At 30.3% G+C, this 18,619-nt stretch overlaps 2 protein-coding genes and 1 non-coding gene across 3 annotated transcripts; 2 read left to right on the forward strand and 1 right to left on the reverse strand.

The window, feature by feature from the left end:
* Positions 1-2,677: 2,677 nt before the first annotated feature.
* Positions 2,678-12,287, forward strand: LOC107470735 (protein NRT1/ PTR FAMILY 1.2). Its single transcript, XM_052255683.1, has 6 exons — positions 2,678-2,896; positions 9,053-9,167; positions 9,490-9,707; positions 10,530-11,065; positions 11,578-11,708; positions 11,848-12,287. Exons 1-6 carry the CDS (start codon positions 2,858-2,860, stop codon positions 12,285-12,287), a joined length of 1,479 nt encoding a protein of 492 aa, XP_052111643.1. The 5' UTR covers positions 2,678-2,857.
* Positions 12,288-12,666: 379 nt separating this feature from the next.
* Positions 12,667-12,739, forward strand: TRNAA-UGC (transfer RNA alanine (anticodon UGC)). The gene has a single exon. It is a non-coding gene; the product is annotated as a tRNA-Ala (tRNA).
* A 1,427-nt stretch (positions 12,740-14,166) lies between these two features.
* On the reverse strand, positions 14,167-17,680 carry LOC107470730 (uncharacterized). Its single transcript, XM_016090137.3, has 5 exons — positions 17,414-17,680; positions 17,246-17,313; positions 16,999-17,154; positions 15,895-16,146; positions 14,167-14,651 (listed from the first exon to the last, which is right to left on the reverse strand). Exons 1-5 carry the CDS (start codon positions 17,640-17,642, stop codon positions 14,259-14,261), a joined length of 1,098 nt encoding a protein of 365 aa, XP_015945623.1. The 5' UTR covers positions 17,643-17,680; the 3' UTR covers positions 14,167-14,258.
* Positions 17,681-18,619: the final 939 nt, after the last annotated feature.

Below are 18,619 nucleotides of genomic sequence, written 5' to 3' on the forward strand. Positions count from 1 at the left end.
AAAATGAGCATATGTGGCTTTAACTACAAACGTGGTTAAAGGACATGTTAGCTCCTCCATTAAGTGTTAGTATGGGATTTGACGACAGGATAATATTAATGTCATTTAATTTTTTTTTGAGACAAAAATAAGACGATTTAAACGTTAGAAATCAAATTAGGATTCACCCTAAACCTTGAGAACTAAAACAATACTTTACTCTATATTAAAATAAACAAATATCTATGTTTGACAAAATAAAAAAAGTATTACAATATTCAATGTCTTGGTTTAGATAAAAAGTTAGAAAAAAAAGAGACAAAAAATACTATTTAATCAAAACAGATAAAAAATTTATTTATTTTACAAAGATATATCTTTCACATGACTTATAGCAATACAAAACTATTGAGTTATATATATTGCTCACAATAAGGAAGACCTAATAATGCTATTCCAAGTGAAGTATTTTTTTTCCTTAAATGAATAGAAAAATTATTATTTTATAAAACAAAAAAACACTTTATTTGTCAAAATTAATACTTTTTTTAAGTTAGACGCATATCGGATGAACCAGACTTGATTTATTATACGTCATCAAAATTTAACCCGATTTACTGTCAACTCAAAAAATCTCTAATACACTCTTATTTTGCTGGGTTGTCAGTGCTTCACATAGCTACAACAATCACATACATATTTGCAACATCAATTTAGTATATCATTTTTTAAACATTCATAACCAATTATATTATATTTAAACAAAAAATAGTAATATCACCATTAAAACAAATATAAACAAACAAATCACTTGTAATTAAAATGTGAAGAATGAAGGTTATACTTTATCTAAATGTATGTATCTATATATATAAATATAGATGTCTATTTTTAATACCATTTGAGTCTTGAATTTTCTTTTAGTAAGTAATCTATTTTAAACTGCAATTCATTTGTATATGCTTGAAATAATATAATAAATAACAAAACAAAAAACAACAATAAAAAAGAAAGACCTGAAGAAGGTAGGTGGTGCACCAGGATAATGAAGGTGATGAAAATGATTATGATAATGGTGGTGGTGGTGGTTGTGATTAATAAGGCGGTAATGAAAATCGAAGATGAAAATCGAAAATAAGAATAGTGAGATTGCGGCTGTAGAAGAAAGGAAGAGTGAGAAGAAAAGGGAGAGGGAGAAGGAGAGGGTGAAATAAGAGGAACTGGGAGGGAGGATCATCGTTGTTGGTGATGTTAATGGTGAAAGGACAAGCGAATAAATCTTAGGAGATGATGACAGGGGAGCACCCAGATCGAGTGATGAAGGTTTCTTGAACTGCTGGCTGATCAGACTGGTTTGTAACGAAGTGCAACATATTGATAAGGCCTGATCTACCTGACCTGAAAAAAATGTTGATTTTGATAAACAGTGTTATTTATTTTTAAGAAATAATATTTTTTCAACTTTATTAGGTAACCAACTAGGAGTGCAACTAACTATAGTCAACTAGTGAAAAAAATGAGCTCATTAACGAAAAAATAGTACCCGAACTCAAGAGTCACCCTAATTTTACTTTTACTCTCATTCACAATAAAAAAATCACAAAAAAAAATCGAAATGTAACAAAAAGAAACATCCAAAATCATTGTAAAAGATTATTCAAAACTCTTTCAATTATAATAAAGAAGAATACATCACTTTTAGATATAGAAACATCCAAAACCTAACAAAAGTATCCAAAATTATTTAAAAAAATCAAAACCTAACAAAACGAAACATCCAAAATTATTAGAAAAAGAACATCTAAAAACTATGAAAAGAAATATCCAAAAATATTTAAAAAATCCAAAACCTAAAAAGAAGGAACATCCAAAATATAAGAAAAAAAACATCTAAAACATATAACAAAAACACTTTCGAAACCTAAGAAAAAGAAACATTCAAAAGTGGTAAAAAGAAGAGCAGGAGAAGAAGAAGAGGGCACCGCGTTGCGGGACGACAAGTTACAGGGAGAAGCGTCGCGATACGAGAAATTGCAACGGGAGGTGTGCATGTTGCAACAAGAGGGTTCAAAGAAAAAGAATGCAGCGTCGCGAGATGATGTGTTGCATGAAAAGGCACGATGATGAGGGTTAGAGGAGGAGGGGCATGGTGTTGCGGAGAGAAGAGAGGGGGAGAGGAGAGGGGGGAGGGAGGGAAGACACGGCGGTGCACGAGGGGTAATGGACCTTGAAGGCGCTCGAGTGAAATTGCAGAAGAAGGTCGCAGCATCGATAGAGAGAGGAATTGGAGAGGGATGTCGTACTAAGAGTTGAGGTTTGATGACGTGTGTTTCTAAATCTAATCCTATTTTTTTAAAATTTTAAAATCAGAATTTTTTAAACATTTTTAAAAAATTGTTCAAGTTGACTAATACATTGAGTTAATTACCTATACTTTTTACTTATTTATTTTATTCATTTCATAAAAAATTCTACAGTGATGGCATGGGATACGTCATAGGGACATCAACTTATCAAGTTGTAAGTTGCAACCAATTTGTGCAATGACAAGTTTATCCTTTGAGAAGTAGTGAATTAAATCCTTAAAATAATTTGAAGGATCACCGCGTGATCCTCGAGTGGTATCATCAAACCTGAAATCAAATTAAATAAAATATTATTAAAATTGATGGTAAGTATTTAGAAACGCAGAAATCAATGTTCCTGAGTTCTTTGCATTCTCTCTGAACCCTTTAGCTTTAATTCCTTCAACACCGATCTTCATCCACATTACTCTTTGGATTTTGCATGGAAACCTCAACGCTTCATCATAGCCCTAATTTTGGGCTAATTATGTTACCAAATATGAATTTGGACATAGCCACAACCTACCTTCAATATGATGTTTATCGCTACTTTTGGTACACTATTCATACTGGTATGTATTCATAATTCTCCTCTCTTTTTGCACTTTCTCCAATTTTATATAGTATTGTATTTGATTTGTTGAGAAATTAATTATTCCTCACTCATTATTATAACCAAGAAACCTTTCAAACAATTAACTTGTAAGTTTTAATTGGAATTCTTTTGGCCTCTTAACAATATGCTATTTCTTCCACTAGAAATTAAAAAAAATCATCATATATAATCTATAAAAGAATAAAATCATATATTTACCATTTTTAACACAGAAACGAAACACCCCTTAGTTAAAATGTAAAAAATTTATTATATTAACCAACTTTATATTCATAATTAATACACATATTTAATTTATAGAAATGTAGAATATTAATACACTAGTTAACAAGTAAATTAGGTACCCTCCCATTGATCATGCAAGTGGTGTATGACTTCAAATTAACATAAGAGTAGTGAGTATAAGAAAGAAAGAACCAGAGTTACAATCTAATTCAAGAATGTAAATAATAATAACATGAAAATAGAATAAAACTACTATTTTTTTATCAGAAAAGATTTAAATGTCAATATTAATTATGACTATAAAGGATCCAAATTAACTTGATAGTAATTAAATCTTGAATTGGTCACAAAAAAGATTGAATTATTTCGACAAAATTACTCAAAATGATCAACGAAACTATTCAATGAGTTGCTCATTTTAGTTAGTTGGGTCGAATTAATCCAATATGTGATGATATTTTGTTTTTTTATGTTTTTTACTGTTAAAAACTTAAAATAGTTAACAATATGATCAGAAATAGCAGTTTATTTAAGGAGGAAAAAAACAAAAAAAAAATGAAAAAGCAATCTTATTCAGTCTTCTTGCATCAAATCACGTAGTTTCTTCTAACAGTAGTAATAACATTTTTTTTTTTTTGAGACGTGTAACAGTAAAAAATTTTATTTTATTTGAATAGATTGGATAGTCTCTAATTTTAAGTATTACATCACACACTTGCACATACATTTAAGAGTTTTATTTACTACTTAGTCATGGGCAAAATTCAAACTCAAATATAGTATATTAAGAGGTAATATATCTAACCACTCAATTAAGTATTTGTTTGTGCATTATTAAGTTGATAAAATAAGATTTTCTTTTAATGAAAAAAAAAATTAGGATGTTTGATAAATTTCTAATAGTAAAACTAAAAGCATTTAAAAATAAAAAAATATTATTTTTGAAAAACTTCAATTTACATCTATTTTTTTAAAATTTTTTTTCACGTAATAAATAAATAAAAAATACTTTTATATGATTATATCCAAATATAATTGATAAATAAAAATATCTTTTTATCTGAAATATCTAAATATAAAATTATTTTTATTTTTTTATAAAATATTTTTAAAAAAATAACATAAAAAAAATCTTTTTTTAAAAAACTGACCGAAATATTTTTTGGTTGTATGTAACAGTAACAATTTATCCAACTTCCAAATCCAATTCTTCTTTAATTTTTTGGATGGATCCAATTCCAATATTCAAATAGAGTGTTATATTTGGGCTAGATTTTGGTATAGGCCTGCAAACTATGGATCTTACAATCATATACCACCAGCCCAACTAGGTTGTTCAATTCGGACCACACTTTTCATTACGTAATTCCGCTGTGCTGTATCTTGCTAATTAAAATTAAAAAAAAAAAAAAACGATTTAGCAACATGTAAATAATACATGTGTTAGTGTTCGTGATATAATAACTATAATTGAGAGTTATCTAATTCATCTCACAAAAAAACTAATGCATATTATTTATACTAAAATAAAAATAATAATGCATGTTATGATATTTATGTTATAGTAATTATAGTATCTAAAAAAATATTATTAAAATTAAAGTAATATTTTTAATTAAAAAATAAAAAATTACCAAAATGTAAAAAAAATTAATTTCTAACAATACTTATATAATAATTATAACCACCATAATTATTGGGCACCATAAACTTTACCTACATAAATAGATTAAAAATATGTGTTTTATATTGTTCTAAAGTCTCTTTTATTTGGCAATATGTAGCGGCTATGTGAACCTGGAGACATATTCTACTAGTCTTGGCTATGATTTTCTGATCAAGCAATTAGCACCGATTCACAATGCTAATCACACATAGGTGGATGATTTGTCACAAAGTTGGTCAGATAGAACTAGATTGAATTTTAGAGAGGGCCACAATTTAATTTTGCAAAAAAAAAAAGTAAAATAATTTTTTTAAGAAAATTAAACTAAAATTTGTATACAATTTATAAAAAAAATTTAAAATTTGAGGGGCATTATCCTTTTTTTTGTGTTGCATGAGGTTTCGCCCTTAATTTAGAATAATTATCTTTATAAAATATATATTAAAATATAAAATATTTTAAATAATTATATATTTATATATAANAAATAAAATTAAAAAAATTCTATTTAATTTATGCCATCAGTTTGATTTATTAAATATTAACTTAATAGGTTAAATATTGATATTTCGTGTCTTATCCCATCAACCATTTACGTTGTTACTATCACATCAACAACTAAACTATTGGCTTTGAATTACACACATAATTTTTGCTCCTAATAATTCGAATCGAGTGGATTCGAATTAAGCACTAATAAATTGAATAGACTTACTTTGATTTACATTGAACGAAAGCTAGTCGTAAATTGAATCTATTAGTTTCGATTTAGTGTTTATATACCTATATAAAAAATTCGAATCCACTTACTTCAAATTACATTTCACCAAATTCCACCCCCCAAAAATGAATTCCAAAAAAAATCTGCGCCAAAAAATCGTAAGATTAAAATTGTGGAAATAGAAGACGATCCGAACCGTATCTATCGGTTAAACAGCGTCGCCCATATTGATGGTTCCATCCATGAAGAGTTTAGTTTCTGAAATTGAATATCTATAAAAAAAATATGTAATAATTTGTGATGTTAAATCGTTTAGAATTTTGTTATATACGCTACTGAAATTTTTAAACTACAAATAGTAGTTAGAGTAGTGGTTTACTGTTTTGTTAGAATTTCAAAAGTACAAATGCATTGTGAAGTAGTGATTAACAATGCTTAGTTAGAGTAGTGATTAATAAGATTAGAAGTTTTTTAGGAGTTTAGATAAATCTAATTTAGATTTCTAATGTTAGATTAAATAGGCAGTAGAAGTGACGAGAATTCCCGGAGATCATGAGAATGCCCGACTGAGGAGTGATATGCTACCGTAAGTAAGACAAGAAAAAAGGCCATGATTTCGCATTTTCACCCTTCACTAGGGAAAATGCAATAGGAACGATATTAGAATTTTCATCCTGAGTTATCGCAACCAATAAAGTTCTCCCATATTTACCACACAAATGAGTCCTGTCAATACTGACCAACGGCTTACAATACTTGAATGTCTCGATGCATGGTGGGAACGACTAAAAAAGACGGTGAAAAAATGTCGACTCCCCATCAACCTAGTCTCCAACTCACATAAGACTCGTCTTCAGAAATATGACACTGCCTGGCATCGTTATTTGCACACTAAGCACCTATCTTGGTAGCTTATTGTAGGCCTCCTCCAAATTTCCATATATTTGCGCGACGATTTTCTGCTTAGCCAACCACATTCTCCTGTACATAGATCTGAACCTAAAATGTGCTTCAGTCACATTCTGCAGAACCTTGATGGACACAGCCGTATCAGCTCTAATCATAGGAAAGATGAAGACAGATATCACATGATAGTCAAGCTTCCTGTAATCACATGAGATCGAGGTCGCCAAACATGTATGAGGTCCATTATACCGTCTGACCTCCCAGATACCCTTCCACTGTTGTAGAGTGATCTGAATCAACCATTTGTAACTATTTCTAAACTCCTTGCACTTACCATAGTACTTGTCATGGTCCAATTCTATCACTTTGTACTCAACCCACGGTAAATGCTATAAGCCTTCATACATAAGACGAGTTTCTCTTTATTCTGAAACTGCTGCCCGACTTAAAACTCAGCTAGATTTGTGGTGTTCTGTGAATCTCTAGCGCCAAATCCGGATTCTACATCCAGTAACCCCTCCATTCTCATCGCATCTAAATCTAGAGTAGAAAAGTGCGGCAGATACTGCTGAGTTTTGGAGCTCGATGCTCCACCAGTCCCAACAGAAATACTTCTCTCTATATCATCATCGCTATCATCATTAATCATGGCGGGTTCGACATCATCGTCATTCCCAAAGACATCTTTCACCGCATCCAATTCTCCAACCGTCCTAAAAATTAAAATCATAATAGGGGTATTTATGTAAGGATCAAATTAAAAGTTTTTAAATTATAAATTTTAATAAAATTATAAAAATTTAAATAATTTAACCTATATTAATGTTAGGAGAATGAGTTAAATTCTAAAGTAGTCCCTCAAACTCACAGAATGCACTGATTTTGTCTTTAACTTTTCAATTGTACTATTTATATCCCCAAAATTGAATAAAATGCACTTAGTTGGTCCCTTGTCTATTTTCCAGCCAATTTGCTTGCCGTCGAGAATGATTGCCACTGGACAATGTAAAATGTTGTCGTATTGATTTTGGCGTTAAATCCCTAATGAAACCACATCGTTTTTAAGACTATGAGAGTTAAAACTATCAATTTTTTCATATCAAGATGTTAGGATTTTGTGTAAAATATTTTACTTTTGAAGAAGACGAAAGGATCACTTTGTTAGGGGATTTGAATGTTTTAACTCTCTTAGTGTTGAAAATGACGTCGTTTCATTAGAGGTTTATCACCAAAATTAATACAATAATATTTCAGAATTCTAACGTGGCTATTTGCCATGTTATTTCTGGTGATGACAAGTAAATTAACTGAAAAATAAGTAGGAGACTAACTAAATGTATTTTATTCAATCTTAAAAATTTAAATAGTGCAACTAAAAAGTTAGGGTACATTTTATAAATTTCAAGGGCCACTTTAGAATTTAATTCTAGGAGAACTTATGTAGAAGTTCTAAAATTAGAACTAAAAGTGAAATTTTTCAATTTTTTTTTAATTGTTTCATAAATTATGATCTTTTATCATTTATTTTTTTATATATTTTTTTATATTACTTAAAAATATAAAATAAAAAGTTATACTTTACTAAATAATTTAAAAAAACTCTGGAGAACCCACTATATCATAAGCCAATTTGGTTAACTCTTCTTTATTTCTACTTTTAAAATTTCAGAAAATAGAAATAGTGAAAAGTTGTTTTATTTTTTTTATGTAACTAACATGTTTTTTAACTAATTGACTATAATTGACTATATTCAAATTAATTCTCTAGCAAAATCCATAAAAAACAAATTAAAAGCATCCATTCCCATTAAAAAGGGTAATTGTTAACAGAAGTTATTTTTAGTATGAAAATGAAGATGATATTTTGATTGAATATTGATATTTAAAATGTATTACAGTATTGTGAATATGAAAAATTGTGTACTTGTTAGAATGTTGATACATGTCTAACACGTAATTTGCGTATTATCAAAATAATGAAACATGTTCAACACATACTTTGCTTGATCCACCTACAAAATTTACCCACTTATAATTATACCAAATAATCCTATTTTCAAAACCAAAAAATAGCCGATTGTTAAATTATAGAAATTAAACGCCATCACATGGCACACGAGGGAATCATCTTGCACCGAAAAACATGGTATTAATGAATGGTTGTTTGTTTCTCCATTTTGAGACTTAAACACACGCATCGATTGAAGGAAACTAATGAAATCTTTTGGTGCAGTGAAGAAAACAATATATATTTTAGTAAAGCGTTTAAGAGTTATTATTTAAGAGAAGATTTAAATTTTAAACCAATGGAAAAGTAGCGTGTCGTGTTATCCGATGTAATGAAGCAGATAATAACCAATCATCTTACGAAATTAAGAGTGCACTCGGCAGTTACGGAAACAGTTTATATCATATTATATATACACGTGTATGTGTACGATTCTGTTTATAGAAACAGGTGGAGGAACGAGGGTAACAATCTTTTTATGGAACTGTCCACATCTTGCGCCATACAATTATATGAAAGCACTCAATCTACTTAACTGTTTGAGTGTTTAGTCTTGAGTGATTCACCACCACTCTAATCTTTGCAGATGGGAAGCTTCCCAGAGATAGAGCATGTGGTGGAAGTTCCACTCCTCTCCAAGGCCACTTCGACTACTTCCCACAACCACAAGGGTGGCTTCAGAACCTTGCCTTTCATCATAGGTAAACAATGTCAATGGTGCTAAACTCCAAAGTAGTTAGTGAGATTGGATTCGCTGCGTGCACTAAAATAGTCTTCCAAATCTCAATTATACTAATTATGTCTCGGAATTGGCAAAAGTGTGTCATATTAGTCCTAACGGCAGGATGAGTCATTTGATGAAAAAAAAAAGGTTGAGGGAAGATCTAAAAAACGTAATTGGTGGAATTGAGATTTCAAAGACTATTTTACGGTACGCGATCAGTGCCATTTGGGGCTTAACTCTGGTGAATGATGTAGATGTAGTTGGGTCTAATAATTAATTGATGTGTGATTTTGTGGCAGCAAATGAGGCATTTGAGAGGCTGGCTAGCATTGGACTAATGCCTAACATGATATTGTACTTGACAAGAGAGTATGGCATGGAAACTGCTGCTGCCACCAATTTCCTCTTGTTATGGTCTGCTGCCACCAATTTCACACCCCTCATTGCTGCTTTGCTTGCAGACTCTTGTGTCGGTCGATATTCCATGATTGCTTTTGGTTCTGTTACTAGCCTGTTGGTAATTTCCGTTTCCTTTTCATCCGTTTACTACCCATCAAATATTAGGTTACTACTCAGTTTGTTGGATAGTTTTGTCGAACTAATCCAATCTAATCGAGTTAGATTGTATCTGGAAAGTGAATGATATTAAGTATATGAAAAAGTACTGGAAGCCAATTGTAAAATTGAATTTTAACCCTCATTTTTTTGGAAGATTTAGTATTTAGAGTTAGAATTTAGAATATAAAATTTAGGATATATGTTTGAAATTTAGTGTTTAGAATTTAACATTAAAAGGTGTTGCTGATGTTGGCCGAAAAAAGGTGCCTATCTAGTTGAACTCGAGGTATATTTAGTAATTGCTGGCACTCATATGTTACTGAGTACTTAGTTTTGGAAAGTTTTCAAGTATACCGGTATACTGGTGTTTCAGTGATTTTTAATCGTTGATCTTAATTATATATATTATATACATTTTTTATAATTAAGATCAACGATTAAAAATCACTGAAACACCGGTGTACCGGTACACTTGAAATTTTTCCCTTAGTTTTACTCATAAGAGTGTTAGTGTAATGGCAGAGGTATGCTATGGCCTCTGAGAGAATCTGAGTTCTATTCTTAAATAGAACACCAGTTGGAGGGATTGTATCTTGGAATTTATTTTGCCAATTTTTGTGTCTTTAGTTTTTATTTACCAAAACCAACTTTTACCTTCAGAATCACTTTTACAGGAACTATTAAACATAATTCACTTTATTTTTTAAAAATCATTAATTCTATCATGAAGCAGTGATACAAAGTTAGAAGTTTAATTGTTTTTATCATCTGGATTGAGTAGGGAATGGTTCTTCTATGGTCAACAACCATGATTCCAAGGCAAACTTCCAACCAATTAACCAATGTCTATAACTCCACTTCAACAATGCAACTTTTGATCTTACATTCCTCTTTTGCCCTTATGGCCATTGGAGCTGGAGGCATAAGATCATCCTCTTTAGCCTTCGGTGTTGATCAGTTAAGCATGAAGGACAAAGATGGGAATGTTAAGGAAAGTTACTTCGGATGGTACTATGCTTCGGTCACATTGTCAATACTTCTTGGTCTAACTGGTGTTGTTTACATTCAAGAAACCATGGGATGGAAAGTGGGGTTCGGAATTCCTGTTATCTTAATGTTCATATCGACTATATCGTTTTTCTTAGCTTCTCCATTTTATGTCAAGCTAGAGACCAAAAAGAACATGGTGAGTGGGTTAGCTCAGGTCATTGTAGCCTCTTATAGAAATAGACTTGTTCAGTTGAATCAGGAATATGGAAATTTGACATACTACCATGAGAAGGATTCGATTCTCCTAGTGCCAAGTGAAAGTTTGAGGTATGATTTGGTTCCTTTTGTCTTATTTATCATCATGCATTGATAAGATCAGATTGCTATGGACATAGTTACTAATTGCATCAAATCAGAAACTTTTTTTTAATCATGAAATTCTGAAATTGTTCACTAGCCTCTTGATCTGACTTTATGGAAGATAAATTCATGGGACTAAAATGAGCACATTTGAAATTATAGGAAATTTTACACTGTACAGAAGCATCAAACTGAAAATGTTATATTATATAAGTAGAGACTTATATAGGGAGTAATGAGACTCGAATCAGTTAATATGGTTGCAACTAATCTAACAGACTTTGGTGACTTAGGGAACAAGTTGGAATTATATCGTGTTAGTCTGTGATCTCTAGGTAGTTATATATACTCTTATGTTTTGAGTGATAGAAACATTGAGATATACTCAAATACTAGTGTGAATCACAACTATCGTCAATATTAAATATTCTTAGTTTTCTCTATGTTTTCATTCTTCTTTGCTGCACAATTCTGACTAGGTTTCTCAACAAAGCATGCATGATTAAAGATCCCTCACAAGATCTCAAACCAGATGGAAGGCCTTTGAATCCATGGAATCTTTGCACAGTGGATCAGGTGGAAGAACTAAAGGCACTTCATGATTATATCGGTAGTACTTTGGGTTATACTCTATGACCGTGTTTTAGTCCCGGCTGCATCGTTGATACTGGGACGGCCGGCATGCTTAGGATCAAAACAGAAAATAGGACTTGGCCTATTTTCATCTTGTGTTTCAATCGCATCATTAGCAATAGTAGAGAACATTAGGCGTGGGATTGCAATCGATCAAGGCTATTCGGAACAACCACAAGCCGTGGTGAACTTGTCCGCCCTATGGCTCCTGCCACGGCAAATCCTTGACGGATTGGCCGAGGCATCAGCCTGCATTGGACAAAACGAGTTCTTTCTGGCCGAGCTTCCCCAATCGATGTCTAGCTTGGCGTCCACACTAGGTGGCCTGGCAATGTCTGTGGGGAATTTGGCAGCAAGTTTTGTTCTTAGTGGTGTTGATGGTGTTACTGGAGGAGGAGGAAATGAGAGTTGGCTTTCAAGCAACATAAACAAGGGTCATTATGATTACTATTATGCATTCATTTTTAGTTTGTGCATTGCAAATTTTGGATATTTTATTTACTGTAGTAAAGCTTATGGCCCTTGTAAGGGTAATGGAAAGTATAATTTTAAGTAGATAAAGATAGATAGAGAGATATACAGGTGATTGCTTCTTAAAGTTATCCATGGCCTGATGCTATTAGCTTAGATGAATATTATATCGTTAATGTACCAAAATTAAGCTATAGTAAATATAAAAATAAAATAAGAAAATGGACGATATCCTTTCTATTAAGTTGATTTGTTGACTTGTAATCTTTCTAATCATGTTTAGTATATAAAGCCACACATACAGTGTTGCATTAGAAATATATTATTAGATAACATTTAATAGAGGGGAAAACAGCAATTTTATTAGGGAACTAATTTTATTAATTAATAACCCATGAGCAAAGATTAAGAGAGAAAAATTAAAAGAAAAAGAACTATTTTTAAAAATGAATAAACAAACAAATGGGGATGTAGCTCAAATGGTAGAGCGCTCGCTTTGCATGCGAGAGGCACGGGGTTCGATCCCCCGCATCTCCACCCCAAACTTTTTGTTTTCTTCTCTTTTTTCGGTCATGGTTTTCCTAGTTCAATAATCACTACTGCAACAAATTACTGTTTTTGTTTATTATGTTTTTGGATGGTGCAGCAAATTCTTTCTTTTCTTTTTGGACTTTAGTTCAATCAATTAGGCAATTCTGTTCTAGAATCAATACTTGATGGGTTGGACTTAGGGATCAGGAAATGGACCTCGATGATATGCTCTATTTCCCTGAAGGGTGAAGGCATTATGGCATTTTCATTATCTCTTTCTTTACACAATGTCTTAGTTTAGTGGTCATCATTTATCCCTTATAATAAGTACATTTAGATTCAAAATATAGCTGAAATCAAATAGTAGATAGAATTCATAAATATTGGATGTATGAGTGCAATATAAGTAAGTTCCTAATGTATAAATTGAGAGTTGTCTAATTCATTTGATAAAAAAAAATCTTTATTATTTTTTTAAATAAGATTTTAACTTCTTACTTTTGTTTTTGTCAATTTGATCCCTTATCTTTTTTTTCCAATTAGTTGAGGGACTCGACCACAAATGAAGAGTAAAGTTCAAAGACTCAACGAAAACAGACACGATAAACCGCCAACACATCCAAACATGCAAACAAAACAACATCCTTCCTAACCAACAAGACAAAACCAAAAGAGCAAACCACACCCAAAAAACAAAACAAAACACGAGATCAAAACAACCATGAAGTATGTTATTGAGCTCCTCAAATATTGAACTTCATTCGCTTCATCAACTAAAAAGGTTTTGGTATCTAATGCTCTTCACCTTTTGTCGTTTTTTGAATTAAGCTGTTCTCTGTTTTGATATTTTCTTTCAGCCCCTTCTTTATGTAAATATTTTACCACTACTTTTTCATTACTACAATGTAAACCAAATTGAAATTCAAATTTTCAAGTTTTTCTTATTTTCTCCTTTGAATTTTTGATATCACTATTGTCATTTGTTCTCTGTCTAACCTCCTCTTTTCTTCAAATTATCTTTTAACTTTTTCTGCAGCCACCATTTTTTATCACATAATTCACCAACGAATACTGATGTAAACAAATGATGCGATGTAAATGTGAATTTAGCCTAAATTATTACAGCAACATTCTTTGACAAAAAATGACTACAGCAATGTAATAATATCATGTAATGTAATTAAAAAAATATATATACTTGTTTGAACTGTGATTCACAAACATTTAATTTGATGAACTTTTTATACTAACAACTAGTTTCAAAGTTATGAATTTTATATTCTTAAATTCATTTATTCCACTAATACACGACATTAAAATCAAAATATTATAATTTATTTTAGACATCAAAAGTAAATTACTATAACACAAAGCATCATGCATCATGAATCTTTCTTTTTTTATTTTATATGTTTTTTTCCCCACAAATAACATACTCCAAAAGTTCTGTTGCTTATTCTTATTGACGAAATTAAAGATAAGAGGTCTACATTTGCATCACTCACATACATAACGGTTCATGAAATTAGACAACACTCAACAACCTCAACAACCTCTTAATCTTAGAGCTTGATAATGATGATGGCAAGAGCTTGACAAACTCAACAACCACTTTGACCGAATTGGTGGCGGCGAGCGGCGCAAAGGTGTCAGCCTCGTTGGAATCTTCTGAGGTGGCGCCGGGCAAGTTGGAGAGAGCCCTAATGACAATAAAGGGAACATTTTGTTGACGGCATATAAGTGCGACGGATGCACTTTCCATGTCCACTTGTGTCACCTCAAATTGTTCACGAATGAAGCCTCTATATGCTGCATTGTCTAGGTAGATGCTTGCACTCGCTCCTTTTGACACAAATTTCAATTTTGGTGTATGTGATAAGCATTTTGTTGAGTTTAGACACTTCTCAAGCTTCATGTTCTGCCAACATATATATATGTATCACTTATTTTGCACTTAAAACAACATTGTTTTGAGGCAACTAAATATTTATCACATAATAAACGATTAGACTAATCCGTAGCTCTATTTAAGGGTTTATCGCTGGCCAATGAGTTACTGCATGCACAAGGCGAGATTCGAATCCCCAACACTTGCTTAAACGGAAGAGTGAGCTGACCACTCGACCAACCCAAGTTGGTTTTTTGTCATAATATTTTAACCATATGAGTTTCCACCTATTTTCTCGTAATATTATTGACGGACACGGTGCAAAAACATGTTGAGTAGTGCATATCACAAAAGCCTTTTTAGATGTAAAAATAGACGTAACATACAAGACAGGTTTCGTTCTATCTAAAGCAGCATGTACCATTGTAAAAAATCTAACTGTATATCTAATACATACTCAAAACATACATATCCATACAAGAAGACAAATTTCCTTCTATCTAAAATTCAAATTGGATACAGATTAAATCTGCAAATTAAATTTCTTTTTTTTTTGTGCAATTCTACTTCTAGAAGATGAACAAATACAAATACTTTCAGAAGATTAGAGGAAAAAATATTATAAAAGTAAGATTCCTTTTTAATTAATATATTGAGTAAAAAAATTACTTTGAAAAACTTAGTCAATAATTTTCATAAGTATTTCTTAAGTGGTAAAAGTTAATTATATGATATCATAAAATATTTATTTAAAAAATTTAAACTAGTAGAAAAAATTTTACTCAATTTTTTTTTAATTTATGTTAAATTTGCATTAATTTTTTTTGTTTTGAAACTAACAAGGATCAAATAATAAACTTTTGAGGAGTGCTAGGGGCCAGCAACTTTTGTGATTTGTAGTCATCAAATAGTCATCAATGATGATTTCAATGGTGTGAAATTGGTGTGAAATTTCATCAAATGACTCACTTTTCTTTGCTGGTTACGTGCTGGCTAAAATTGAATAAAGTTGCTGGCCTCCTAGATTTTTCCTAAACTTTTTACCATAAAAAACTCTAATACCATTTTATAAAACTACTTATTAAAAATTAAATTAATAAAAGGAGGTATATAAATAATTATATGTCGCTTAATTCAAAAATATTCACAATAAAACAAAATACATCAACATTATTTTTTTCCAATAATAATAATAATCCCTCCAACCATAAGTAAATATAATAAAATTAGAATGGGGGTGAGTAAATTATTATTAGACACTAAATTAAATTACCTTGAGTCTGCTAGCAGTGTTGTAGTAAGTGGTATCAACCTGAACCCAAAAAGCATGTTGCCTTTGTTCAGGAGTGCCATCAATGGGGAAAATCTCTTCTGGTTGGTAAAAAATATTGTTGAGAAGGTTGTCATATGAACTATCCGCAGTAACATTTGATGTGTAATCTGCAAATTTTAAGTTTCCATATTTTCTTGTGTAGTCTCCGTTTGGTTCTAAGGGTAGTTCATTCTCCGGCCCTAGCCCATACCTCTGTGTATATATAGTATAATATAACAAATTAATAAATCCATTTTTAACTAACTTTTAAATAGATTTCAATTGAAGAGGAAAAATTTTTATATCTACCAAAATATGCATGGTAATTAAACAGCGTCTATTATTATTCCATGCAGATAAGTAGTAATAATGAATATATATTTTCATTAGTCTTATAATTTGACCTTCAATTTTTTTTTCATAAATGCCGAAAATAGTAAGATTTTAACAGACATAAATAAAGAAAAATGTTTATAAAAGAAAAAAGTAATTAATAAATACATTTCTCCAATGTATTTACTTGAGTCTTGTGTGGAAGAATTGAAGAAAATGTTATAAAAGAGTAGCAATAGTAGTGGTAAAAAGCGAATTAAAATATAATAATATTTCTTGTTTTTTTTAATGGTATCTTTAAATTTGGCAAGTAAAAGATTAATATGTTGTGAGTTTAAGTTTCATTTAAAGGTTTGTTATATTGCTTAATGAATTACTGTATATATAAAGTAAGATTTAAATTTTTGACACTTGTTTAAGTGAACGAGTAAGATTATCACTTGATTAATTTAAATTGGTTATAATATTTTTTATTTTTTATTTTTGTTTCTCATGATATCTCTCAATCTGATAGACTAAAAACTAATTTATTATAGATCAGAGCTCTATTTAAAGGTCTGTCATTGGTCAATGAGTTGTTAAATGTATAAGACGGAATTCAAACTCCAACACATATAGTTTTTTTTTTTTTTTACCTACGACATCTTCTATTCGGACAGACAAATGACTAAATTCGTCTCGAATCAAAATTTCATTCAAGGATATGCCGCGCCGACACATATAGATATATACCTGCCAACTCCAAAGGCCGAGATGACCCCAATAATGAGAAATAGCAACATCTCCAATATGAAGTTGTTCATTTGCATTTCCAGCTATGCCATAATGCACCACTCCTTCTATGTTGAAAAGGCTCAAAAGAAGCTGAGTAGTTATTCCTGCATTTATCTGCATATCCATACATGAGTATAATCAAAAGAAATTCCAATCAAAATAAAACACATTTCGAAACAATAGTAATTATTAATTAATTAATTACCATGCTTAATCCTGTCATGACCAATATAACAGGCTTGTCACCAATGGCTCCAAAGCGAAATCTCCTTCCTTCATTTTTTTTAAAAAAAGAAGGTTAATTATATATACGAATTATAATTACAAATACTTAATTAATTATGTCAACATTTCTTTTAATTAATTATTTTACCTGAAACGTCTAGGACATAACCACTAGCAATGTAGTCTGAATTGCTAAGAAGAGGATCGAGTTCAAAGGAATTTGGCATGACCAAACCTATGTATGGCCCTTGTTCGTTGATTGCATTGATTTGTTCTTGCAATTCAGAACTCAAAGCACAACTTACTAATGCATTTTGGGCACTGAATAACATAAACAATGCTGCAACCAACATTTTGCACAACACTCTGCCACCCATGTTTATTGTTCTTCCCACACTCAAAATATAACAAGAACAAGTGCAGGACCTCAGAAATGAACATCCCAAATACCTGTTTATATAGGCCGATGATGAGTCATGCCGCTTAAATATATAATTATGACTTAACTACCAAAACTGTTCCAATTTTTAAATACGCCAACAAAAGTACCATTTATTTTTAATAATATTAAATATATATTCTCAACAAATATTTTAAAAATTAAATTTTGATGTAATTTTTTTAAGTATGATTTAAAAGATAAGACATTTTAATTCTTAAAATTTGATAATTTTATATCAAATATATTTTTTGCAATTTTTTAATGATAAAAAATAATTTAAAAAGTTAAAAAATATAGAGATCAAATTTTGATTGGTTTTTTTTATGTACTTTTTAAATAGTTATTTAAATATTCTTATAAAATTTTGAATTAAATACATAAATACTAATTACTAAATATAAAAAATGAACAAGAAGAATAAAAATGCTTTTGTTAGCATTTTTAAAAATTGAAAAGAATTATTTTAGTAGCCTACTCTATAATATTACTTCTGTTTTTATCTAATAATTTCAATTTTTAAAAAATAAATAATTTTATGATGATAATATAATATTAAAATTTTATGATGAAAAAAATCTAAATTTCGATTTTATCATCTATATAAAGAGAAAACAATAACAAAATAAAAAATATCACACTTCTTATTTAATAAAGAATATATTTTAAGAAGAATTTTGGATGCCCTAATAAAATCATGTGCGGAAGTGCGTTTCGGTTTCATTTATTTCATTATTTATATACTAATTAAATATCTTATCTAACTATAATAATACTGCTTATTTAAAATATATTTTATATTACGATATAATGCATATCTATAAGTATATTTCGAACCTAATTATTAAATAGTTATGCTACACATTTATGTAATTTTGTATTTAAGTTTGTTTAAATTGATCTAATACTAAAAAA

The sequence above is a fragment of the Arachis duranensis genome, chromosome 10 (genome assembly GCF_000817695.3).
Source record: "Arachis duranensis cultivar V14167 chromosome 10, aradu.V14167.gnm2.J7QH, whole genome shotgun sequence".
NCBI classification, from domain to species: domain Eukaryota; kingdom Viridiplantae; phylum Streptophyta; class Magnoliopsida; order Fabales; family Fabaceae; genus Arachis; species Arachis duranensis.

What these genes read in the sequence shown, in the direction of transcription:
- LOC107470735 (XM_052255683.1), top strand. Translation starts at nt 2,858, where the DNA reads ATGATGTTTATCGCTACTTTTGGTACACTATTCATACTG. An exon ending in AACCTTGCCTTTCATCATAG is followed by an intron (nt 9,168 to 9,489) that starts GTAAACAATGTC and finishes ATTTTGTGGCAG; the next exon opens with CAAATGAGGCATTTGAGAGG. An exon ending in GGCACTTCATGATTATATCG is followed by an intron (nt 11,709 to 11,847) that starts GTAGTACTTTGG and finishes TCGCATCATTAG; the next exon opens with CAATAGTAGAGAACATTAGG.
- LOC107470730 (XM_016090137.3), bottom strand. Translation starts at nt 17,642, where the DNA reads ATGGGTGGCAGAGTGTTGTGCAAAATGTTGGTTGCAGCATTGTTTATG. An exon ending in TTATGTCCTAGACGTTTCAG is followed by an intron (nt 17,314 to 17,413) that starts GTAAAATAATTA and finishes AAAAAAATGAAG; the next exon opens with GAAGGAGATTTCGCTTTGGA. An exon ending in ACACTGCTAGCAGACTCAAG is followed by an intron (nt 14,652 to 15,894) that starts GTAATTTAATTT and finishes ATATGTTGGCAG; the next exon opens with AACATGAAGCTTGAGAAGTG.